This window comes from Corapipo altera, unplaced genomic scaffold (genome assembly GCF_003945725.1).
Source record: "Corapipo altera isolate COAL_440 unplaced genomic scaffold, ASM394572v1 98, whole genome shotgun sequence".
NCBI classification, from domain to species: Eukaryota; Metazoa; Chordata; class Aves; order Passeriformes; family Pipridae; genus Corapipo; species Corapipo altera.
Window position 1 is genome coordinate 1,265,508 of NW_020884914.1, and position 25,903 is coordinate 1,291,410.

Sequence of the window (25,903 nt, forward strand, 5' to 3'; positions counted from 1 at the left end):
TCTGAATTGTCTTCTCAAGGGAAAAAAAAAAAAAAGCAATGCTCTGGGAACACAGAATTCCTAACCTTCTATGCTATGCAAATGTTTCAGTGTAACCAAAGCCACTGCCTCTGCTTTCTGTCTTCCCACCATAGATCATTCAGATGCTGCCCAGGTGCCATGGAGCTTCCTGGGAAATGGATTTTTAGTGGTAGAAATGAAATACAATTTTTGCTCTGGCTGAAGAAGGCAAAGGGATGTTTGGTACTTGCCCTTTCCCAAGCAGACAGCTCAGCAGGCTCCTGGTCTCCACAGTCCAGAAAGCAGAGGCTGTTACAAAGGTGTCCTTCACTGAGCTTTGAGGTAAAGGTGTATGCCTGAAATATAAGAAATATGTTTAAAACAGAGGGAATTGGGACTGTTTTCTTGGGGAGATTCAGCCCATTGTCCAGACACTGCACTGGGACAGCGAGTGGAAACTGGCCTGTTTGCTCTTGCTGCAACATGCATTTCATCTAATTCACCAATACCCTCACAGTCCAGATTTGGGGTTTTGAAACAATCTCTTGTTTCAAAGTATAGTCATTGTACAAACAGACTAAAATCAAATTAAAGTGTATTTCCAGTTATATTTATTTGTACAACAAAGCTTTGAAACAGGTCTATGAAAATATACTCGTCTAATCACATTATTAATGGTCTAACACTTGACAGTACAGGAAATAGAGCATCTTTCAAGATGCTGACATATAGTGAATCTTAAGAATGAATGTCAGACTGCCTGCCTTGTTAATGGGTGAAGAGGAATTGCAAAGCTATGGTTGCACTTATTCCTTAAAATTTTAAGGTAAGCAAGATCAATATTTAGATGGAAATAATTCACAATCCTAGAGTTACAAGTTCGGGTTTAGAAGAAATTGCCACCTAGGTGAGCATACAGAAAAATTATTTTCTCAAAGAATTTCAGAAGCACCATCCAGCTTAATTACAGCCTGGGATGTCTTGAATTAACTGACCTTATTCTTTCTACTGACATCAGAAAATGAAAAAAAGGTTATAAGCGTGTAGAAGTTTAGGGGCTTTAATGAGCAAAATGCACTTCTGAATTTTGTTGGAGACAGAACATTAACCAAGAGATTATGGAGGGATTTACGTTAAAAGAGGCTGCTGTTCGTTGTCTAAGCTCGTTATCACAAGTGAAGGTGACAAGGAGCCAGTGAAGTTTGCGGTGGATATCAGATCTGGAAAATACTTTGGAAGAACTGAACCCACAAGTTTTAAAAATAAAAAATTCTTTAAAACCCAATTTTTGCTTTCCCCTAGAATGAGAGCAAACTATGTCTCTAGGCTCCACAGCACCCGTGCCGCTTCAGAGGTTTGAGTTTCTGTCGTGCACAGGGGAGGCTTTTTCCGAAGCTTTATCAGCAGCTCCGAGGACTCGGTTACGTTTTCCTTCCTGAGCACCCCTCGTATCGAGCCCAGGCTCGGTGTCAGTTGATCAGTTTTCCGGAGCAGTGATTATCACTGGTAATTACGTTTAGGAAAAGAAACTCAAAATATTTGTTCATGCTTGCAAAGACACCCTTTCAGCAGCAGCTGGTGCCCAGCTGATTCAAACTGACCTGTGCTCTCCACACACTTCACTCGACCTGCAGCCAGCGTTAAGCACAAAGCTTAACATTAAGCAGTTAGCGAGTATTTTACCTCGTCAGACTGTTGTCATGATTAATTGTTCTAACTTGGACAAACACTGTCCCTCCTGTTGCAAGGGCACAGCTTGACACAGGTGGTAACCCACCGGTGCACTCATCAGTTCCTATTACATTTGTCAGCTTAGAGAAATGTGGTTGGTAAAACTTAAGTAAAACTATTTTGAAACAAACAAAAAAAAATTGCTTACCTGACACATTATTTCACAAATTAACATCACAATCTCTGCTTTTCTTTTTTCCCCCCTGCTGTGTTCAGGTTACACCACACTAAAGCAGCTGAAAGTTCATTTCTTTCCTTCTTGGATACTCCTTTTTTTTTTTACAAGTACAATATTTACAGTGTAAATTCAGCAAGGAAATATTTAAGGACAGGCTACTCAATATTTTTTCCAGAAAATTAATTAAAACAAATAAATAAACAAATCAAGAGGGTTTAAATAAAGCTTTTTTTGTTGTTGTTGTAAAGTCATTGTCCACTGGGAATCTCCAGCTTTCTTTTTGAGGCAACTTTGGTTTTAAAAAAAAAACAAAACACGACATTCAGGAAACCCCAGCCAGGCTGTTAGATTAGTGTATTCTTACATTAACTTATAAGTGAAGGTTGGAAACCATGCTTATACTTATCAGTTTCTACCCCACACAGCTTGAGACTGCAACTGTTTCAGTCCCAACAGTAATATTTTTTTAGACTTTCCAGCTCCCTTTAATGTCACATCATATATCACCCTCCACCACTGCCGCTGTTAAACACCCTGCTCGGGCAGCAAGCCTGCGTGTGCACATGCAGCGGTTTGCAGACCAGCCAGAATAATTTCCACTCCTTTTTAAGCTACTATTATAATGTGTCTGGTTTCGTGAAACAGCTGCATGCATTTAAAAGGAACTTCTTAGGGTAACTTTGATGAATATTAAAATGATCAGAGGCTCGCCTTGCGTTTCATCTTTTTTTCTATTTAAAAACTAAGTTTGCAACCGAGAAACTACAGGGGGAAAAAATAGGGTGAACTACCCTGTGAGGAACTTTCTGCTAACAAGGGCAAGTTTCTTGGATTTCTGTTGTGGTGATCATTTCCCTTGGCTTTGCTCCAACAGTCACACGTGCACGAGTCTGATATGACACTGCTGCCTTCTGGGTCCTGGGAAGGCCCCGTGTGGCTGCCCCACACCAGCACGGACAGAGACCCTCCAGCTGGCAGGACAGACCCCAACCCCTGGGACTGTGCCACCACTGGCAAACCTGGTCTCCTCCAGGCCAAGGCCTGAACACGAGCCTGCACCGATGTTTCTGCAATGTTGCAGGGAAGAAACCCCTGCAGTGCTTTTTCCCTCTCTCCTCTTTGCCCAAATTTGTTCACCACTTACTAGAGCCAGAAGAAGGGGCTCTAGTACAGGTCTATCACACCTGCAAGTTCCTGACCAAGTGACAGCAGGGCTTTTCAGCCCATCCTCCCCTCATAGGTATTTTCTTAGGATGATGAGACCAATATGAGCCTCATCCATCTTCCCCAGGAGAGTGTATTTTCCAGAGAGGACAGGGCTGTTGATGTCAAGAGAAATAATTTCACTCAGGCCGGTGCTCTGATCCTTTGGGTATACACCATATTTAGTCTGTTGCTGAGAGGGGGTTGTTTCGGTATTTTGTATTTGGCACGTTGATGGGAATTCCTAGAGGATCCTAGCTTTCCCTTTTTGGGATGTCTCCATCCACAGGTCCTACTGCACAAGGCTGTTGACTACTAGTGGGAGAAGGAGGGGGGACAGCTGGGGAGTGAAAGTTTATAGGGGTGTGAGGAAGGTTTGATGAGGAACAGATCATTTCCTAACCCCTGAAGATCTAATCCCCAGTGCCCTGTCCTCCTCTTCCCCCAGCACACGGTGCCTGCTGCCTGTTCATTCCACTGCATCCTGGGGACAGTTCCCACCAGCTATTTATCTCTTTTCTTCTACCTTTTACGGAGAGAGAGAGGTATTTTTTATACATGAAAAAGTATTTAGAGTCCTTTCTCAAGAACTGAGCTGCACACTGGATGGCAAAAGAAACTTTGCAAAATCTGCTGGAGAGGTGGGAAACAACTCTTGCTTCCCAGGGGCAAAGGAGGCTTAAACCAGCCCTAGGCTCCAAATGTCACATAAACACAGGGAGACCCAGAGCAACCTCCACCCACACACTCCTGCTGTATTAGGAATAACCCTCTTCGCCCAAGCAACCCCTGAACTCAGGGACTTATCTTAGCTCCAAGAAAATTCACTGATGGTGGGTGGGAAACATCCTGTGCCACACAGGACTGTGACCTGCCCTTTGCCCTTGTAGGCAGAGGGCCATGAGGGGCAATGATGCTGCCAAGGCAGGAAGGAGTTAAAGGTCCATTTGCTTGGTCAAACAGTTTCACCCTAGGGAAAAGCAAAACCTCTGAACTTGTGAGTTAGGGGCACCCATTTCAGTCAGGAACACCCCTTTCCAATTAGGGGCACCCTTTTCATACCTTTTCAAAAGCCAGAACCAGTCTGCTTCCCTAAAAAGCAGCTCAGGGCAGGGGCAGCAGCCCAGGGTTAGGCCCTGCTGGGAATGAGGTCCTTGGCTCAAGCTGTCTTTTTTAAGCCAGGTACCAAGAGGATTTTCCAGCAGGACGTGGTTTCCAGGGCCCCTCCCCACTGACAAGATTCTCCTCCTCTATATAGGGAGGCTGCAAAGGGAGTGAGGACTTGGGCTGTCCCGGCTGGTGGCTGTACAGGTTCCGACTCTCCAACTCACTCTGCTCCCCTAATTGGACACCTGTAAGTACCACAGGGGGTGCAGGGCACCGGGCTGGGGGCTCAGGAGCTTTGGGATGGGGTGGTCTGGCAAGTTAACTCTTACACTACTTTGCAAACACGTTCAGAGAATTAACCTGCAGATAGGACTGGAAGTGGGAACAGACCCATCAAATGGTTTATCCTGATTTGTGTATCACTGGTTGGGTTCAAGTTAAACTGCATGAGAGAGAGACAGTGCATGTTTGAAAGCACAGATGTTCCAGCTTGCTTTTTTAGGCACTTCTAACACTACTCTTGCTGGGTTGAGCCCAAAAAGACACCGGCTGCAGGCACGAGTTGCGCTCTGAGCCCGTGGCAATGCAGCCCACAAGGTGCAGGGCAGTGAGGATGGTCACAGGTACCTGCTGCAATTAACCATCACATGTAATGAAAATACCTGGTAGCCTGAACTGCTGATCTTCTTTAAGTATTTCTAACTTTTCAGTCCTCATAAAGGAGTGTTAAAAGAAATTGGAGCCAAATGAAATAATCAGTTTGTCAATAACTTGTTCTTTAGACAGGAAAAATGCTTAAAAATTAGAAGAAATGGAAACATTTTTCCATAAATGCCCCAGCATTACATATACTTGTTTTTAATATGCTGAGAATAAATTCTAAGCAAAACTAAGCTGATAATTCACTGAGCTACATTAATTTTAAAGATGGCATGCCTTTTTTTTAAAGGGAAAATAAAGCAACAAACTTCTAACAAAATCCCATAAGTAAATTAAGACGACAGTAGATGGCAGTACAGAAAGCAGCTTCAGTGTCATCCCAGAGCTCCACTGGCTTCTTTCACACACATACATATGTGTGTGTGTGTGTGTGTGTGTGTGTGTGTGTGTATGTGTGCATGCCCATGTATAAAAATGTTGATATATGTGTGAAAGGTATATATGTTTTCATAATTAAGAAGCAATGAAATATTTTAAATATAAGAGATATCAGAAGGTTTGTCATTATTGTCCAATAAGTACATCCTGGTAAAATCCTTTCTAAAATACATTTGTTCAAAAATTAGTCCACCTTCTCTTGCACTCCAAGCTTTGCCCTGACAGCAGCTTGCAGCAAGACTGTCTGGATTGACTGACTTGTTGAACACCCAAAGTTCACCCTTCCCTCAAGCCACTAAGGCAGAGTCTGAATCTATGAATGCCCAAGGAGCAAAGCTCTGGCCAAGTAGTCACTTCAGCTCAGTACCCGATACTGCTCTGGCTGCGTTTGCTTAGATGTAAACAATGATTTTTATTATCTCATTTGCAATTGACACTCTAGTCCCTAAAAGGTATTTGTTTTGAATTTGTTATCATTACATTTCTGTGGAACAGCCAGTATTGAGCAGAACATCACCATATAAGGCAGCATGCATGGATGTATGCAGAGATCCCAACGCTTTGCAAATTGTGGAGACTTATTAGTTGCAAATCTGTTGGCTTTTAACTATGTTAATTTTAGAACAAACCAAGAGCTCAAGATAGCTTTCCAATTTGTGCAAAGTCCAGTTCAATTATGGATTATTTATTAATTCTAATCAACATGCAGAATATGATTTATTTACTAGAATGACATTTGGGAGCATTTGAAATAGCTGGTATTTTCCAGATTAATGGAATCTATCCCCATATGAGGCACCTGAACTCTTTTTTCCTTCTTTTCTAATTTTGCAGTTTGTAACAGAGGTAATAACCTGGGCCAATTTATTTTGAGTATTAGAAGAGCTGTCAAGTGTTTAATCAGAGTTATGCAGTTAGTCACCTTAAAAAAAATAAGAAGACCTGATAGGAGACCAAGGCACCTACAGAGAATTTGATTGAAGTATATAGAGAATGCACATCCAGGTGAAGGTGTCCATGATGGGGAGAGCTGAAAGGCCAGGAGAGATTGGTAGCAGTGCTTTAGCAAAGGTAACAATGCTGAGGGGCTGGTTCCCTAGTGAAGGTCACTAGATTAAGATTTACCCCTAGATTATCTTTTTATTACATTTTATCCAAACAATGTTCAGTTGGATGATTCAGTTAAGTACTGGAAAAGTAAAAGATAAGGAACCTGGAGAGAACAGTCAAGAATGACTGTAGCCCAAGAAATGCAGTTTGAGTCAAGCAGCAAGTTACTGCTACACTCTTCCATCAGAAACTACGCATGAGAGCAGGACTTGATTTCTGAAAATAATTCGCATCCTTGGTTATATGTTCCTCTGTTTTAGTAATTATTCCCTGTAGGGAAGTGATAAGCCTTTATACCAACATGCACATCCTGCAGAGGAAAGGAGAAGTGTCCTTTATTTTCTCCTTAGGAGAAAAGCAGTCCCTCTAAGCTCTAACCCAGGAGGCAATTCTGCTTGGCCAGTAACCTTTTAATTAAAGTGCACTTCCTGGAAATATTTATATTTCATCCTTGGAATAATATACTCAGGATAAAGGCAGCACTCAGCTTCTGTCATTAACATAAAAAGGGAAAAGACAGTGAAGATCAACCAGATACCTCTGTAGTGGGAGAGCAGACAGAGGAATAGAGTGAGCTGTATCCATGCCTACGTGTATGTGCACATTTGAGGGCTAGAGAAGTACAACAGATGGATCGGGTTAGGTGTAATTTGGCACAATTCTAAGGCAAGAAACTTCATATCAGTGGTATTTTTGTGATTGCTTTTCCTTCTGCCTTTCTCAGGATAGCTCACCTCTGAGTATAAAAGTATTTCCTCTTGCACATGATTTGGGCTATCACCTGCCTAAAAGAATGGATAAGAACCTCTCACCATCTCATGCACAGATGGGATAGTGGTCTCCATTTCTCTCAGCCAGCCCTGCGGATGAAACCCAGGAACTGGCTGAGGGGTAAATTTTGCCTTCTCATGGAATGCTCTTAATAGGCAGCAAGGAGTCTTCTCCCTTGGCCCATTTCCCCAATACCAATCATATACTGGACCAGCAGTTCGTTCTTCATCAGAGATGGACTAAAAGACTTACTGCCAATTATTAGTCAGAAAGATTTAGCATCTCATTAGCAGCTCATTAGTCCTTGCTAGGAAAAATTTAGTTGAGTTTGTGGAGCTCATATTCTACCACTTGCATTCAGAAACCTTCCTTTATAATGAATATTAATTAATCCATATTAATAAATGTATTAAACTATTAACAGCCATTAATCCACACTTCATAACTGCATTTCCTTTTTTACTACAGTGGTAGTCAGTAGCTGCTCAAACTTTATCCTCAGATTCCAGAGGACCAGACATGAAAAGCTCTTTTCACACAAATTCATGTTTTCTCCTCACTGCATTTCAGAGGAGTTACAGGATCCAGCTCAGACTGTCTATTCACTAGTTCTTGTGGGGTGTCCATAGTTAAAATAGTCCTAATGCTTAGATCTAGGAAATAAGAAACTGTATTTTCAAGCTCTGCAGTTCATTCCACCTCATATACCTTCCAACCTTATCTTGCTTTCAAAAAGATTGAATTTAAAACTTTCTGCACCTTGTCATATATATGCAGGAAGTAGAACATAGTTGAATACAGAGAGACCAGCTCTGTTTCATGCTCGTCTGGAAGTTGTTTTTGACATAGGTTGTAACAAGGACAGAAACTTTTCCTTGGCCCTTGGGCAACAGGACAAACAAGAACTTTTGGCATGTCCCACTGTGACACACTTTGTAGCGAGCCAACAGTTTTAGCTACAGTGGGGTTTTGAGGTAGATGGTGAGGATGATTTGGCAGTTTGATTTCCATCATCATCATCTCTGAGCAGCCTCCGAGTAGCAGGATTTGACCCCTTGAAGCTCAGCTCTGCAGTTCAGTCTCACTTTTGGTGTTTCTAACAGCAATATCAAATTCCTATTGATGTGAAAGTGCTGTCACCTGGCACTTACCCACAGGAAGCACTATCCAACCTTTCCGATGCTTCAGGATGAGCATGTAGCTCTCTCCCGGGCACAGGATGGACTGATATCCCCTGCTCCACTGCCACAGCAGTTCCTCCCACACTGTTGGGGCAGTGGGGTGGGGAATGTGCCTTGCCCATTGCCACTGCAGTGGGAGGAGAGAGGCCATGGCAACTCCTGCTGCCTAAGCCCCATGCTCCTGGAGCTGAGCTCTGGTGATGGGGCAGTGCTCCCTTCATTCCCCATCCGTCCAGCTTCACCCTGCAGCCGCCAGCTGGAAAGCTCAGCTGGAGAGAATACCATCTCCATTATTGGAACTGTGCAGCTCTACCAGCCCTCTTGGCAATGAGGGAACATTTTCTGCCTTAATCCACACAGAGGTCAAATAGTTTCCTCTTGCAGCTCTCTTCCAAGAATCTCTTGGGAGTGAGCAAAGGGCCACATCCTACAGATGCTCCCTTCACAGAGCCTTGACAGTGGGGAACACTGAGCACGGGCCAGTGGCAATGCCCAGATCTAAACATTAGGGTCTCCCTCACCTCACCCACATTACCTCACACATTTCATGTGCATTGATTACCTGGGTGATTTTTTCTGTTGGAGATTTCCAGGCAAGGCTCTAGAACCAGCACATTTAGCTTTTTTTTGGTTGTGTTTTTTTTTGGTTTTTTTTTTGGTGAGACAATTGTCGAGGGAGTTTAAGGAACTGGGGCATCTAATTTCCACTGAATTTCAGTGGGATAACATCTAACCCTCTTAGGCGCCTCTAAAAATCCTAGTTTTGGTTTTAAGCTTTATGTCACCTTCTGCATGATCCATGTTTCTCTCTCAGACCCCTCACACTGTCTGGCCTTGCAAAAAACATTAATCTGTGGGAAGGCTTCAGGGACAAATATTTGGAAACCCAGCTCTGATACTCCCAGAGCACAGGCTGTCTGTTTGGCTACATACCACAGAGCTTGGTCGTTACAAATATTGTTCTGCTTAAGGGGTTGATTGCTGACATCTTTAGCAGTCAGATCTCCAAGCTCCCTCAAGATTCATATTTGTTTGAATGCTGTAAATATTAAATTCATTCTCAATAAGGAAATGAAATAGCCTCTGTCTCCTAGAGATGTTTTTCTTGGGCACATGCTCTTTTTTGCTGCCTGCTGTAGCTCCCCCCCAGCTCTCTCTGCTCCACTGCTCAGCAGGTTTCCCAACTAGCACGACTCTTTCTGCCCTGTAGCAAACCACAAGAAGTCCTCTGTTTACTCTTTCCCTCATTTAGACCTGTGTCCCCCGTGGGATTAGAGCAGAACATTTATGAAAGCTCCAGTGTTATCAGCAGAGATCTTGCAGCTACATCCTAACTTTAATGGCCAGAGCAGGAAAGCAGCTGCCTTCTCTCTCAGCACAGTTCAAAGCAGCCTAAACTCTCCCGTTGCTCCCACCTGTGGAGCAAATACATCTGGCTGCTTTATCCATGTGCAACTGCATGACATAGATGCATCATCCTTCCAATCTGAGCACTGTGGGTTAGAGTATCTATTAGCTCAGGCAGTTTCCAGGCTTGTTTTATTTCTTCTCTCTCTCCCGTGATGGATATTTACCCTCTGTAAATGATCAGCTCCCACTGTCTGGCCCATGGAAAGGGGATACTTATAAATTACTTCTCTTTCACCAGCAGCACTGACAACAATTTTTTTGCTGGAACACAGCCTGGGAACCATTCTACTATTTATTTCATTATTGCTCTTGCATTTCAGTATGCACCCAACAGTATTTGGGTGATGGGAAATTTTGTATTTAATTCAATTAACTTTGTGATGAGCTGAGGCTGCAGGAAGGTGTTCAGCTGGTGGTCTTGGTGCAATTTCTCATTGCACAGGCATTATTTATGCCTTACTTTTCTCTCTAATCTTCAGCACATCATAAACAGAATAAAGTAATAGGCCCAGATGCCCTCACTTGATTTAGTACTGTGAAGCTTTTGATTTTGGTGATTTCAGACACAATAACAAAAGGCATGGGAACCTGAACACAGATATTCTAAGGTATCTATGCTGGCAGCCAGAAGTATCCACATGGAAATGTGAGATATGACAGAGGTGCTTTGGACCTGCCACATGGCAGATTTGACAAATGCGTTTTGCCTGGAATGTCTCCACATTTGCCTCCCTTTATCCCTTTAAAGCAGAATATTTTGCTTCCTCTACAGGTGTCTGCTGAGTCAAAATGGCTCAAAAACCTCTCAGCGATGATGAGAAATTCCTCTTTGTGGACAAAAACTTTGCCAACAACCCACTCACCCAGGCTGACTGGTCAGCGAAGAAACTGGTTTGGATTCCATCAGAGAAACATGGATTTGAAGCAGCAAGTATCAAGGAAGAGAAAGGGGATGAGGTGGTGGTTGAACTGGCAGAAAATGGAAAGAAAGTGACACTGAGCAAGGATGATGTCCAGAAGATGAACCCTCCAAAGTTCTCCAAAGTGGAGGACATGGCAGAGCTGACTTGCCTCAACGAAGCTTCAGTGCTGCACAATCTAAGGGAGAGATACTTCTCAGGTTTAATTTATGTAAGTAGACTCAAACACACACTGAGCTTTTCCTCTTGCATGCTACTCTGTCCCATCAGCAGCGAGGTGAATTCCACCCACTGTCAGGGACACAGCCTCGTGTGTGACAGTGCCATGCAAGTACCAACCCCTCAGTAATGGCATCCTACACCAGAAACCTATTGAGTTCACTTTATTCCCCATGACTCCCCTGCTTCTTTACTAATTGCTTCATTACTTAACTAAATTAAAATACGTGACGGTTTCTTCTGCAAAATTTACTAATTCTGAAAGGATATTGTTGGCTTGGAAAGTATTTCTGATAGGTGAACAAAATGTCAGTTCTGCTATTTGGATGAAAAATAGGTTACTAGGGAGTTTTGAATGGTTTCAACATAAACCTGATCAAGTTTCCAGGACCTTGAAAAAGGAACATACAGAAAAGCCAAACCAGGTAGTCTTTTCTCTCAGGCAAAACTCTCACTAAAAGGCAGATGACAAGTTCTGGTTTGGTGGGTGCTTGAGTTAAATCTTATGTTTGGATAAAGGAACAAACCCACTGGAATTCAAGCAAGAGTACTTGTACCAGTGTGTTACTGAGGCAAAGTCAGACATCCACTCAACCTGTTTCCCCCTCATATTGGTCAAGTTACAGGTTAGACAAGCCTGGACAAATTATAATCTTCTCTATGTTCATGTGAGTTCTGGCCAAGATTATTCTGTCTTTTAGTCCACACAAGTACATTAACACAAGCATATTTTGACATTAATAACCCTGTAATCTACCTGTATCAACAGTTAGCAAACTGCACAGTAAGAAAGCCCGAAACTTTTCCAAGGAATATAGCTGTTATCTTTGATTTTACATGGAGGATCCCTATGCTGTGCTGCAGAAAAGTTATCAACAGTTTCAATCTATGAAAATTTGACTTGCATGACAGACCACTGATGAGTGAAAGTAACAAGGTTTTAGAAACAGGAGTAGAGGACTCATTATTAATATGAGGAATGCTAAATTGGAAAGTAGGAAATGAAGCAGAAAATAAGATAGTTATATAGAGTACAACAAAGGAACTATCTAATTGTTATGCATAACTTCAAAGAGCTAAGCTCAAGATCTTTCCTTCAGGAATGTACTAAAATACACATCATCAACTTCCTGAAAGAAGCTAGACTTTCCATCTTCTCATTATTTGAGTTTATTGGATTTTAAGTTTGCAGGTGAACATATGAACCCACATGCTATTATATGAGAACACGCAGCATTAATTATTAAAATAGACTTTTTCTGAAAGTGTTCTGCATTGTTGAAAGAATTAAAAGAATTAGTAGAAGGATAATGGGATAAAACTGGGGGGAGAGAGGGTTATTTGTTGTTGTTCTCAGCAACACTGCATAGATGTTTCAGGATTTCCATTTTGTTTACTTTGTGGAATTTTCACCTTCTATAGAAAGAGGAAATTAATTTCTGAAAGTGGATAATGCAATTAGAAATCAAAGGGTTTTTCACAAGGACAAAAATGGAAGTGTATCTGAAATTAAGTTTTGTTTCTAAAGTGACTAGATTTTTAAATAATGGTAAATTAACAGTTTCAAAGAAATTATTTTGACTTGTATTGCAACAAGTTATTGGTATTTGCAGTATCCAAAACCTGCTTGAATCTGTCCAGCTTTACACAGTGCTGCCCTACTAGATACTGTCATACTTTTTAAAAAAAGAGGGGGCATTTAAAGACAATTTGAGTCTCATCCACTTGCCAAACTAACTGTAAACAATCATCTCCTGGCTTTGCCATGTGTTGTTTAATTTGTGTCCTCTTGGAGTCCCACACACACAAAGAAAACGTGACCTCAACATTTTTCTCTTTAGAGCATCACTGACGTGAATGGGGATTCCCAATTCTGCTAAAGAAAAAAATCAACCTAGCTTAAAAAAAAAAAAAAATCAAATCATCTTCCCCTTGCATTTGTATTAAATATTATCAAACAAAAATATTCAGGGCAGAAATTCACAGAGTGACTGTACACTAGAAAAACAACCTGGGCTTTTTCTTCATCACAGATAATTAAGATAGAAGGGCAAGAAGTGTTTTGCCACTAACTCATGTTTCACATTGCTCAGAACAAAAAGAATCTGCCTGATTCACACACAAATTAGACCACAAATTATTATATAAACATGAATAAAACAGCAATGCAACTTCAGTGGATTTGACAGTAGGTTCCTTGTGGCTGTATTCATGGACACTACTTATTCAGTCTTCACTAAACAGTGAAAAATGCTGTCTTAAATACATAAAACTACCTATGCATGTTGGAACTGGGGTTGGATTCTTCTGCCCAAACCTAGAAGTTTACAAGGCAGATACATATATTTGTGCCAGTCTCTTGTAAATGCCAATCAGCAGTAGCTGTCTGGGGGATACACAAGCTCAGCACTCCTATGGAAGTATCCTTAAGATACTTCAAATCCTATTCTGCCTCCAAACCCTCTAGGGAGAGGTACAGTTGGGGTTCCTCCTCTCTGGATAGGCTGAGGTCTTGGTTAACTTTCCTAAGGTGACAGATGGTATCAGTCCCAGTGCAGTTAGAAACAAGGATTCCTGAACTTCATCAGCTCCAGCTTTTGCTCTGCCTTAATAGCCTGCTGCTTGTGTCTCAAAATTAGCTCTTCAAGGGTATGTTACTGTATGCCTGGGTGTGCAAACAGCCCTGCACGTGGCACGTCAGGAAATGCCTGAAAATCTCAGGGAAGGGAGGCCTAAATAATTTCCTGGGTTAGAAATTTACTCTCCTATTAATTTACTTGGTTGGGAATGATCAGTTGAATGCATTCAGTTAATCTATTTCTACTAAAAAAAAAAAAAAAAAGTCTTGCTATCCTTTCCATAAAGGCTTTGGTGGTCATTCTAGGATAAAACTGTCACTTTTCAAGTGTATTATCCTGGCAACACTACAGTTCATTTTGACATGAGCAGCACAGTTTCATTCTGAACTCCCATGTCAATGAAAATCCAGCACAGTCATTGTCTACCTTCCACATCAAGGGGTTTAGCTGGGGAATACTGAGGACTGCTGAGGATTCCGAGTTTGATTTTCTTGTTATCTGACTGGAGGCTGTGGTGACCCAGTCACCACCTGAAATATTGGTGGAGGTCCCCATCCCCACCCAGAGCACCCCAGAGGTGCTGCTGCCCAGCGTGGAGCACCCAACCTGCCCCTGGCTGCTGGAGGCTCTCTCCCTGTTTGCTGAATACCATATAAAGTGCTCAGGCTGTGCCGAGGCTGTTTTGTGCCATTTCCTATTATGGTCAGGAAAGGGAAATCCCTGTGCCCAGAGCCAAGGCTCCAGGATGCCATTGCACAGCCCTGCTCTGCAGTGGTTCCTGTGGGAGGCAGCCTGAGCCACCCTTGGACACGGCCCTGGGAGTGAGGCACTGCAGCAGCTGCACACCACAAAGCTCTCATTCACACAAGACAGCAATAAAACAAAACAATAATAAAAAAAATTTAAAACCCACTTCTGCCTATGTCAGAAAGAGCGGTTTCATTATTTATTTTTTTTTTAAACTAACATTCATAGGCCAGTTCAAATACCACAATACTCCTGCAATTATGAACTCGTAACTTGGTAGGGGGGTTTTATTATTATTTTGGGGGAGGTTAGATTTTCTTTTTAAATTAAATACATGTTAAAATTTCTTACTTACAGTAACTGTTTGTGAAACATGGTTCATCATCTATTATCATATGCTATTATTTTGGCTCCAGTTCAATAGCTGGAGCATACAGAAATAACGGAAAATTGAAAATAAAAAAAACCCAACTAACAAAACCTGGATGAAAACCTATCAGCTGGTAGCCAATATTCTTGTTTATTTATATAGATATTTTTATATTAATCCCTTCATTAAACTGTAAACAAACCACATTTTTCCTTAGATTTCTTGCAGAAATAGTTATGTAGTCAAAGCATGACTCTTCTGTTAAGACATCTATTTGGAACTTGAGTAATTTTTTTCAAGGACTCTCATCAATCATCATTCTTATGTGGTGTTCATAGAAGCTTTTTTTAAATAAATTCTTCTTCTAACATCAATCCAAGCTTCTCATCTAGAATTTCAGTTTACAAAATTTGATGCCTACCTGAGCAGAGGACATACTCTGATATGAAAATACACATATAAAGAAATATGAATTATTACAGTTATTACCTTACCACAGATAAGGGTATGGATTATGTATTGAAAATGACTGAAGTTAAGAATATCAGATCACAGTCTTCCTATAGATTACTAAATTCACATAATTTCTAGCAGCTTGCTTATTAGAAATAATTATTTCTGTGCTTGGAAACCACCCATACACACACATATTCAACAAAATCTCTGCTTCTTTGTTACACTGGGCAGAATACAAAATAATGCCACTTGTTAAAACCCTGTTAATTTAATGCAGCTGATACCTGTGTTTCCCAGCCTAGACATGGCACGTGATATTAAGCCATGGTTTTACTTGCATTTCCTTGCAGACTTATTCAGGTCTCTTCTGCGTTGTGATAAACCCATACAAACAGCTGCCCATCTACTCAGAGAAGATCATCGACATGTACAAGGGCAAGAAGAGGCACGAGATGCCTCCTCACATCTACGCCATCGCCGACACGGCCTACAGGAGCATGCTGCAAGGTAGGGCACCTCCTCCCTGCACTGCCTGGGAACCCCTGCCCACGGGGGAAAACACCTTGGCACTCCACGTGTGCTCCTGCAGGCAGCACAGCCGGGAAAGAGCTGGTACAGAGGGCCACACGGGCTTTCTAGAAGTTTCAGAGGAATTCTTTGGCAGGAACGGCAGTTCACAAACACTGTGACTCAAAAAGGAAAAACAATCCTTTTACCCATCTGTGTCGAGGCATGTGGGAAGGTTTCAAAGTCAAGCAAATAGTTTTGGCAAATACGGGCATGGAAAATGCTCCCTCTCCACCAGTGGAGACTATTCCAAAGTTAGCTGCTAGTGCTGCTGGATCCTCTCTCTCTCTCCCCTCTAGCAAAGCAAATTCAAGTAATTTTTTGGGGCTACTTTCCTTACAGCCTCATGTCTGGAGCCCTGAGCTGAGATGTGCTCTGTTTTCTGAGGATGATGGCAATGAGCAGTGGGAAAGCAGTCAGGCCCCAAATGGTGCAAACAAGTTCAAAATTCACAGTGCTTTCCTCCTCCTGCAGTCACTACTGACAGAATGAGGGGATTTTGTACTAAGAAAAAATCATAATTTAGGGATGAAAAAGCTATAGTGATGGATGTGTGCAACACCTAGAGACTACAGGGACATGACCTGTTCCCATCTCACAGTGACTTTGGGTGCTGCAGGAAAACAGGACCTCCACAAAATGCTTTGAAATTTAGATGTCCTCATAAGGCCCCTGACCCTGCAGAAATTCTGGCTGCCAACTATGGCTCAGCAAGATTCACAGGCTTGGCCCTAAAGTTTAGGGCTTCCCGGTTTGGAGCTTAAGGATTTAAGGGTTTAAGGCTTAAGGGTTTTAGATCTGACCGGTGAAAACAATAAATAGCACCTCAAATTTTCAGTTTAGCAGCTGGATTAGTAGCCAGTATTGATTTTTCAGTAATATTTACACACATACACAGAACAGCGATTGTTTCAGAGAAACTAATCCGTTCAAATCCCCTGTGCACTTTATCTGACTATGCAAATGAAATTACACAGTAGTTCTCTGGGCATGCAGCACGTTCTAATCACAAGGATTGCAGTACCCCTGTAGTTATCTCACTTGAAAATGTACCTGATGAATTTACTAGAGGTTCCAAGCAGTTAGTTTGGCATCTCATACTGAACTGCCATTTTCTAAACCAAGATTTAGAGTACACAAAGCAATGAAAAAAGATCATCCTGTGTGTGTGTGCCAGGCCATCAGATCCTCAGAATTACAATTGCCTGACCCTATGCAGACCTCTACTGCCTGAAAATACCAACCAAAGCCTTGTAATTTAGTACAGGATGAGTATATATACATACATATATTTATTTATTTATTCGCACACATACATAAATACACAACTAGAGGTGACTGATTTCAGAGGCACCAAAACAAGTCTTTTCCCCTACAAAAATCCTCTCATGTGTACTAACTGTAACACTAACAAAATAATGCAGGCAACAAAATCCTTAGAACTTCTGAAGATTTAACTCCTGAAGATTATTTACTTATTTAAGTTGATTACTTAATTATAACTTAGGTTCCTGACTTCAGAATCTTACATTTTCAGATATAAGAGTCCTTAAAATATAGCTTATTCAACTCCAAACCCAGAGAACCAGGTATCTGCTTTAAATATCAACCTTTTTTCCTTTCTATGGTTTATATGGCATTTCTTTTCTGGAGCTATTTCAATTCCTTTATTGAAGTGCATCCCAGAAGGCAGAGCTACAGTGCAGCAGAGGAGGATCAACAAAGCAACAAAAAATATCCTGAAAACAGACCTTCCTACACACTGTGTGATATAATCACAGTTACAAAAAACTTACTTGGCATAAGCTCATCCCGCTAAGCCGCAGTGATCTGTGCTCCAGCTCACCTCTGGAACTCTGTGCTCTGCATCCAGCACTGCCAGGGCTCTGAGCAGGCCCTGAAGCCAGGGCAACCTTTCCTCAGATCCTTTATATAAGCAGCAAGCCTTGAGGGGAGATCTTCAGGCAGCTTCTGGCTCCTACAGATCATCAGCAGTGTTCTCATTCAGTTGTGCAGGATACTGCAACTTGTCCCTAGAAATGGGATGGGGAAAAACAACTGGGAAAGGGCTACAAAATTTCTGTAGGAAATGAAAAAGAAAAAACCTAATACAGCCTCTGCTAAACAGAGTTGTTTTAGCCTGCCAGTGCATGAGTTTTCTGCCTGACGTGAAACTAGTGTCAGCATAGATCAACCCAGCAGCTCAAGGACCTCATTCACTCTTCCTCTCCCCATCTCCTGCCCCTCTAACATGCTCTCCTGAGCAGCCACTGGAGCTGCCTTGCCCTGTGCTGTGGCCCTTAACTGCACCTAGAACAGCCTGGGTTCAGCTGTGCCTCCTAGGCTGAGTGCAGGAGAGAGGAGACAGGAAGAGTGCATGTTTCTATCTATTCACTTTTTTTGTGCTTAAAATAATTTCCTGGCACTACTGATTCTTGGGGAAGCTTTACTCCCCGTTATTCATGTGCCCCTTTTGCAAGGAATTCTTCCTGAGAGCAGAGAAGAGGGGGAGAGCAAGCAGAAAGAAAGGAGGAAGGAATAAATGATCAGTTAACCTTGAAAAAACTGCTCTTTCACCGCCTCCCATCCTGACCACGCACAGCTGGCACTGCAGCCAGAGCAGTCCCACAAGAGCTCCCATCACAAGCAGAGGACACCCACGCTTTACTTGCACATGCCATTTTGGAGTCTTTCCATCTCTGAAGAGGGCCCCAGCTGGTTTTAAAGCTGTGCTTTTGTTTGTGAAAAACCTACTCATGCTTTGTGCATAAAACTAACCCAAACCTCAAAATAACTCCAGTTATTCAGCCAAATTATATTCACCCTGGAGTGGTGAAAGGGGGCGTCACCGTGATTCTGTGTGCACGCAACACGGACAGGCACAGACAGCTTCAGGGGGGTTTGCAGGCATATTTGCAAATGGAGTATAAACAAAAGTCCTTACTCATAAACATGGAGCAGGGCACTAAATGTTTTCCTTGTGAGAATTCAGTACTGCTCCTTATCTGGAAACTTGCATAGTTTCTGCTTGCCAAAATAAAATATGTCTTAGATTCATGCGACTGAAGAATTATATTCTGGTACTTCATGGCCAAGGCCACTTGGCCCAGAGTAATCAGCCTGTTCAGATGTCTTGGGTAACCTTTATCTTTTGGTGAATCAAGACTCCATGTCTGCAGATTACCTCCTACTGCAGGCTCATCATCTGGGAATCACAGCCCTTCACATTCTCACCCTCTCCTCTGTTGGCACAAACATCCAGCAAAAAACATGAGCTGTGCACACTGCATTCCTCTTGTGCTTCAGAGACTTACTTGGTTAATGTATTCATTAGGGATGATGCCAAAGTCCCATCAAAGTTGTTCTGATAAAAACACTTAGCCACAGTTACCAGCAATCAGATAATCTGACTTTCTTCCAAATATGCAGAAAAGATGACATCTCACAGGACATAGGAATTATCAAATATGTTGGCTGGGCAAAGATAAAATTTCCACTTGTTTCAAGTGGTTCTGAGCACCTAAAACCCTTTTACAAATCACAGTCATGCTGTCTCATGCTCAGCTGGGGGTACTGGATGTCTTGTTGAATCTACTGATTACCATGTCATGAATGCAGTATGATCATTGCCCAGGCACAGCCACTGGGGCTCATTTCCAGCCAGAACAAGAATAAACTTTAATGTTCTTAAAGATTAAGTGAATATAACATTCTACAAGAGTATTTTGTGTGTGTGTGTCCCCAGGAATTACCACACTGAACTGGGCCCCAGTGACTTTCTTTACAGACAAGCTTAGCTGAGTTCTGCTACACTTAGAGACTGCAGTCATAAAACACTGCCCAATGCTCCTGCACCCACCTCTCTCTCCTGTGTTTTGGATGAAGTAGCTCCCCAGTGGGAGGAGTAACTCTGCTGCCTTCTGTCATCTTCCCTGCATGCAGAAAACAAAAAATGATAGACAATATCCATATGAAAAGTCAGGTTATGCAGCAGTAGTAACAGATATTAAGTTTTCGTGCAGTTGATTAGTCTTTTATTAAGTTCTCTGGCAATAAGTCATCATGGAGAAGATATATTACAGCTTTCTGCAGATCCAAGAAGATTATTTTCTGCAGAGCCATTTTTATGCAAGCCTGAGTTAAAGATGGAAAAACAAACAACCTGGTAGTTACTTGGAGGTATGGGAGGGAAACACAGTTCCCAAGATCTTAGAAAAGGAGGCTGCTGTGAAAAGCCATCTGTTTACTGTGTCCTTAGCAGGACTGTACAGAAATGTCCCCTTTAGGCAGTGGAGTTATTAACAAATGTAAAGGAGCAGTAAGTGAGTGGTGGAACATGGGTTCAGTCTGGTTTTTTCTCCTTTTATGGTAAAGCTGCCAACTTGCTGCTTCATTGTGATAAACCATCTGATTTTGTTGGTGATTAAGCAGAGCTAACTGGTCTATCAAGAACAGAGGGCAAGGATTCTTACAAGGATTCTATCTGGAGGTGTTTGGTGAAAAAGCTAAGCAGATTCCAGAGAGAAAAAAAAAAGTCTGCTGCATGTTTAGGAAAAATGCTGAGGTTTATAATGTAAATGTAGATATGTATGCTATTAATAATTGAGGAGAAAATAAAAAAATGTCCGAAACATCTAATATAGACACACTCTTCCAGGTGGTGTCAAATTTTCTTAAGAGGTATTAACCAAAAAGATATTGGAATCTAGAAAGTGTTTTGTTACTTTTTAAGCCCCAGGAATTATGTCTAAGGAGTTTTATTTATGCAAATCCTTCTCTTCTGATAGATCTAACTACATAAAGTTGCAGATTCACAAAATAGGGCACAGACCTTTCTATATAGAATAAAATATTCCAGAGCAGGAATAGGACTAATCAAATGGGAGAGCCTTTGAAAGTAAAAGAGACCAGTATCTACAGCTCAAGTCATTAAAGAAGAGGATTAGTTTTCCTGATACATTTCATCCTTGGCATTGCAATTAGTTAGAACTGCTGAAGGAGATACAAGAACATCTGGAATTCTCTCTCTATGAGTGTGTACAAAACAGTTTGTCAGCAGGAGGTTTCTCCCATGATTAACTTGTCCCAGAGGGTATTTGGTGCAACTTCTGACCTTCCCAAACCTTCAGCTCTTACATGTCCCAAAGCTGCCCCTCCACAGACACTCATGCAGCCCCCTGTGGTTGGCCAGTTTATGACACCTCCAGCAGGGGATTCACTTACTGGGAAGCAAAAGAAGGGCAGCGATGGGCAGCAAAGTGTAGTGAGAAAATACTTGGCTTGGAGGAGACCAACTTTTTCTAATGTCCCCTGAGCTCAGAAATTCCTGGCAACTCTGTGTCAAGGAATCACTTTTATTTTCTTTATGATATTTATGGCTTTGTGATGCAATATCAATATATGCCCATGGTTTCTATTTACACAACAGTGTATATTTAGCGAAAATTCTACCGTGTTCTCACTTTTTTTATCTTAAAAGAAAGCCTACCTCATATCCTGCAGCGAAAAACAAACATACAACAAACACAGCTCTTCTCCTCCCAAATGTTTATGTGGAAGAGTCCAGCTGTGCTGATTGCTGACAAATATCTCCAACAGAAGTGTAATGAGTAATTTTGTACCAATTTACCGAATAAAGCAGTTAAGTGGCACCATTTGCTGTGTGCATGATCAATAAAGCAGTTAATGTTAGAGCTGTTGAGGAACTGGGAGTAAAACAGTTATTTCATATCCATCCAAGCCATAGCAGAACCCTCTACAGCTTTTCCAAGGCTGGCTGTGGGCCAGGCAGCACTTGCAGCTTGCAAGCTTAATAGGTTTATCTCATGGTATTTATGACATACAGGGTCAGCCACAGGGGAAGCAACCAGACAGGTAGTCCTGCAAGTCACCCCACACACTGAACAAAAGGAGGAAGGAGTTCATGTCTATAACCTCTGACCAGAGGCTCCACTGGGCTAATGCTGGCTCTGCATTTGATAGGTAATGCCAAACCATACAGAAGTAACTGCCTTCAGCCTTAATTATCTGTCTCAAGTCTCAGATTTGTAGCTACACACACTTTTCAGAAATGTATTCGACCTGCCTGGGAGTTTATTTTCCTAAGTCAGAAGATTTTTCTACAGTCTGTAAAGGCAGAGTGTGACAGTCTCAGCCAAAAAAGGGCCAACTTCAGCACTGGGGCTGGTTGCTCAGAGCCTTGTTCAAGTCTACTTCCAAGCAACCCCAAGGCCTGGAGATACCACATCTCTCTGGGAAACTTGTCCTGATGTTTGACAAGTGAAAAAAATTGTTCTACTTCAGAATGGATCACAGCAAACATGTTAGTCCAGCCTTTTGGTAGAGAATTCAGTGTAAAAGTTCTGAAGGTAGGCAGAAACTCCAACTCCAAAGGGATAAGCAGAGAGAATTGCTCCAAGAACAGGTTGTGGAGGTAGGATGTAATCCTAAACCTTCCTGCAGCATTACAGTCCACTGGACTCTGGTGTGCAGAAACCTTCTACATGCCTCACACAGTGGAAATGGAGACTTTGGTCCTCCTTTTCATAAATCTTGATTCAAAATGTGTTTGATGGTCCTGTTCATAGCAAAAAGCATGAAGAATACTTATGTGCTTGTTGAAATGACCTTGTAAAATCTATGAAGTATCTTGTTTTATCTTATACTTTGGAGGATATCTCAAAGAAATTACTTGTCCTCCTGATAAAAGTTGTCTCTCAGTTTGAAATGAAATAGAGAGTATATTATTCAGGTATTTGAACTTATCTGCTTTCAAAATTCAAAGCTTTGCATGACAGGCTTAAAACATTTTAGTTGCTCATGCCTTATCTGTCCAGACTTTGTTTCAAGTCAGCTGCTAGCCATAATTCATAAGCATAGTAAAAGCTTGAGTTTCAGGTTTGAAATTTTGTTATAATCTTCTTATAGAAAGCCTGATGTTTTGCTGTCCTCATTACAGTTCATCTCTAATGGAATTTATAAAAATTTTTTTTGACCTCTTAACCTTTTGTTCATTTTTTGTGCAAAATATTTCCATTAGAGATGGTTATTTAAATGCAAGGGCAAATTAAATAAGATTTGAACCCAGTACTTTTGACTAATTGTGGTCAGCCAGATTTTAGGTCTAGGCTGTTCGATGTAAATCCTTATAAATATAAGTGCTCCTGTCAGAAAAGCCATTTTCTCTAATTAATGGATTATTTCTCTTTATTCACAGATCGAGAAGACCAGTCTATCCTGTGCACGTAAGTAAACCAATCTATTTTAGTATATCTCAGTGTTACAATGTCTTTCTTTATTCAGACTTGATTCAGATTCTGATGGAACATATATATTCTCCTCACCTTTAGTAAGCTTGAACTCGAGTCCCAAATCTGCTTCAGTAGATAGACCTGCTCATAAAACAAAAACACAGCTATCAGTGTTATGGAAGTCTTTAATGTACATTATTTCTTTAAACTGACTTTCTAAAATTAGAGATTTAAGAGTTTACAATGAACAGTTGGGGAGTGTGGCTGTAAAACCATGTGAGTAGAGAGCATAAGGGATTTCAAAATATTCCTAGAGGAAGCTGAGGAGCTGAGAGAGAGAACTGAGGAACATGGAGCATCCTGGATATTTTGAACTGCCTTTAATTTTCAGCTGTTGGTGACTCACCACAACTCCTTAATTCAGTTGTCATTGCAGAAAAGTGTGACCTTTCATGCTCCTGCTGGTCTGTGATGTTTGCCTGCTCTGTGGTTTGCCCAGGGCCAGCTCAGGGCTGTGTTGCTGAGAGGGCTCAGCGGCACTCGGTGGGCTGGGCCTCTCCGTAGGCTCTGCCTGATCACTTTGGGCAACAGTGAAGGACCAACTCAGTCCTGTTTTGAACTCTCTGACTTTTCTGTGTCCTGGGTCCTTGAGTTTTGAGCTGCCAGTCCTCAGACAGCACCAGCATGGGGAGTTCAGTTGCTGTACCATGGGTCAGGCAGGGATTTTATTGCAACAAGCTTTGCCGTGCACAACTTATTACTCCACAAAATCCCACTGTTTTGTCATTCCTGTCTATTTTGAAAAATCACTCAAACTGTTGAACTGGACAGGGATCTCCTACTTGACCTTCAGTTTTGACCATTTCTCCATTCCTCTGTTGCCAGTTTGTTGGTTTTATTTGCTTGAATGCCATCAAGGATGATTTTGACATAATTTTGTGTTTGTTAAGTTAGGCATTTTCCAGTCTTCCTGATCAAAAGTAGGATTTGATTCTATGTAAATGCTAATTATTGTTTGCAGAAGATGGCATGTGTATTATTTATAGCAGGTTTATGCAATTATGCTGTAATCTGTCAAGTATTGTAAATACAAACTGAACTGGTTTTAGGTTATCTGAGAAAATGTGGTTACTGAATGACTGAATATATATTTACACTACAGTTTTTACAAAGTACTGCTACTGATCACCAGCCATACCATTATTTGTGAGTACCACTGTTGACTGTAAAAGAATTATCACCTAAGAAAAAGTAAGAATTATACACTGTGTCTGGTACCATAAGGGTAGCATAGCTCTAACCTCTGTTAGACTTCAGTATATGTAAGTATATCAATCAAAAATCTGCCCCAAAATGCATCAATACCAAAAAGAAATTTAAAATCACTGGAATGATGAAGTAAAAATTGACTATCACATTCTTCCCAGGATGAAACATGTCATGGTTGTGAAGATGAATTTACGATATGCATTTCCTCCTTCTATTTCTGTACTTCAGTTTATTTTTCCACTAGTAAAACTTTGGAATATTAGTACTTTCAAGAAAGGGACTTTCTTTTGCAAATCTCTGTGTTCTTGTTCATGAAAATCCATTTCAGGATCCTCTTCTGGCAACTAATGTGCATTGAAAATACCTTTTTTTTTTCACTTGGCCAGCTTGCTGGAAACACAAGGTGCTTCACACCAGTAACACATAAAATAGAGAGAATGAAATGTCTTTCCCATTTTGAAAACAGCCACAGTAAATGATTCACCAACATGTTTAGAATAGTTGCTGTATGTTGGATGAACATCACGACCCATAGCTTAAAACAGTCCTTACACATCTTTTAAATCAAAAAGATTAGTCAGGTTAAAATCCATGTACACAACTTTAACCACTGCTGGTTTAACATTCTTGTTGGCCTTATTTGGCTGTACAGAAAGAAGGAAGTTCACTTGGCTTTCAGCTTGGCAGCTCTCAAGTCGAAGCAATTTGTATTATTATGTAGAATTGCTAAAATTTCTAAGAAATTATTTTTGCCTAAAATATGTGACAATAACAGAAGACTTCCTGGCACTGATCTGCCAGGATCTTTTCTTTAAATAGCTACAGACTTGGCCTTCCCAAAGCCTGGTACCTGGACTGTAATAGCTATAACTGTAAGGATTCATATGAGTCACCTGAAATGCTGCTGGGACATGGGCAGGGGGGGAGATCTGAGAACTGAGATTCCGTGTTTCTGACTATAAATACACCCATTCTCAGGACTTCACCCTCAGCTCATTGAACCTGCCCTCATGTGGTTAAGTACTGCTTGTATTCTTCTTCAATCCCTACACTTCATGTGATTAAACACTGTATGTTTAAAATCTCCATCTGTCTTTAATGCTCATGGGTTCCAATGCTTCCTCAGAATTCCCTGTCTTCCCAGACTTTATTTCCTCCACATTTTATTAATAACTACACATATACTGCCTTTGGTCTAATGTCCTCTGTGCACACATCTTTTCTCTGTTAGCTCTTTCCCATGGGCAGCATCACTGAACATCCTCTCATGTCACTCCCTGCCAGTTGCCCTCACTTTACAGTCAGACTTAAAATCCCACATCTTATCATGCACATTTACAACATAAAAAACTTTATACTATGGCTGTGCTTACTAATATATATGTAGCTGCACTATCGTAACATAACATAAGTAATAAATACACAATATTGTACAAAGGGCATAAAATAAGAAAACTTATTCTTTTATGTACCTGAAAATTAGGGCAGGTAAGATGTCTCTGTCCTTGTGTTTTGGTCCCTGTAGTGTTCTGAGCAGCTTTCACAGCTCTGCCTGGCTATTGGGATTTCCTGACATTCCTGCCTGTGCTTAGGCCTTCCCACTGTGGTCTCTCTTGTATGACATCTGAGTTGGCCATGAAATAGTCTGTATTCACTCCTGGTCTCTGTTGACCAGCACATTAGATGTTGCTTAAGGAAAAATCCCAAGAAATCTGTCCAGGTACTCAGAAACCTGAG

At 41.3% G+C, this 25,903-nt stretch overlaps 1 protein-coding gene and 1 long non-coding RNA gene across 4 annotated transcripts in view; one reads left to right on the top strand and one right to left on the bottom strand.

Annotated features, from left to right (window-relative positions):
- Nucleotides 1-66: 66 nt before the first annotated feature.
- LOC113952613 lies at nt 67-19,578 on the bottom strand. The gene is made up of 3 exons (XR_003529609.1): nt 19,507-19,578; nt 17,444-17,680; nt 67-356 (listed from the first exon to the last, which is right to left on the bottom strand). It is a non-coding gene; the product is annotated as an uncharacterized LOC113952613 (long non-coding RNA).
- The window catches only part of MYH11 (myosin heavy chain 11), a 55,870-nt gene continuing 34,344 nt past the window's right edge, over nt 4,378-25,903 (top strand). For all 3 annotated transcript variants that reach the window (XM_027654866.1, XM_027654864.1, XM_027654865.1), the window contains exons 1-4: nt 4,378-4,466; nt 10,562-10,920; nt 15,431-15,587; nt 22,864-22,891. In XM_027654866.1, coding sequence (XP_027510667.1) covers nt 10,579-10,920; nt 15,431-15,587; nt 22,864-22,891 — 527 coding nt within the window. In that variant the 5' untranslated portion in view covers nt 4,378-4,466; nt 10,562-10,578. The remainder of the gene's footprint in view (nt 4,467-10,561; nt 10,921-15,430; nt 15,588-22,863; nt 22,892-25,903) is intronic.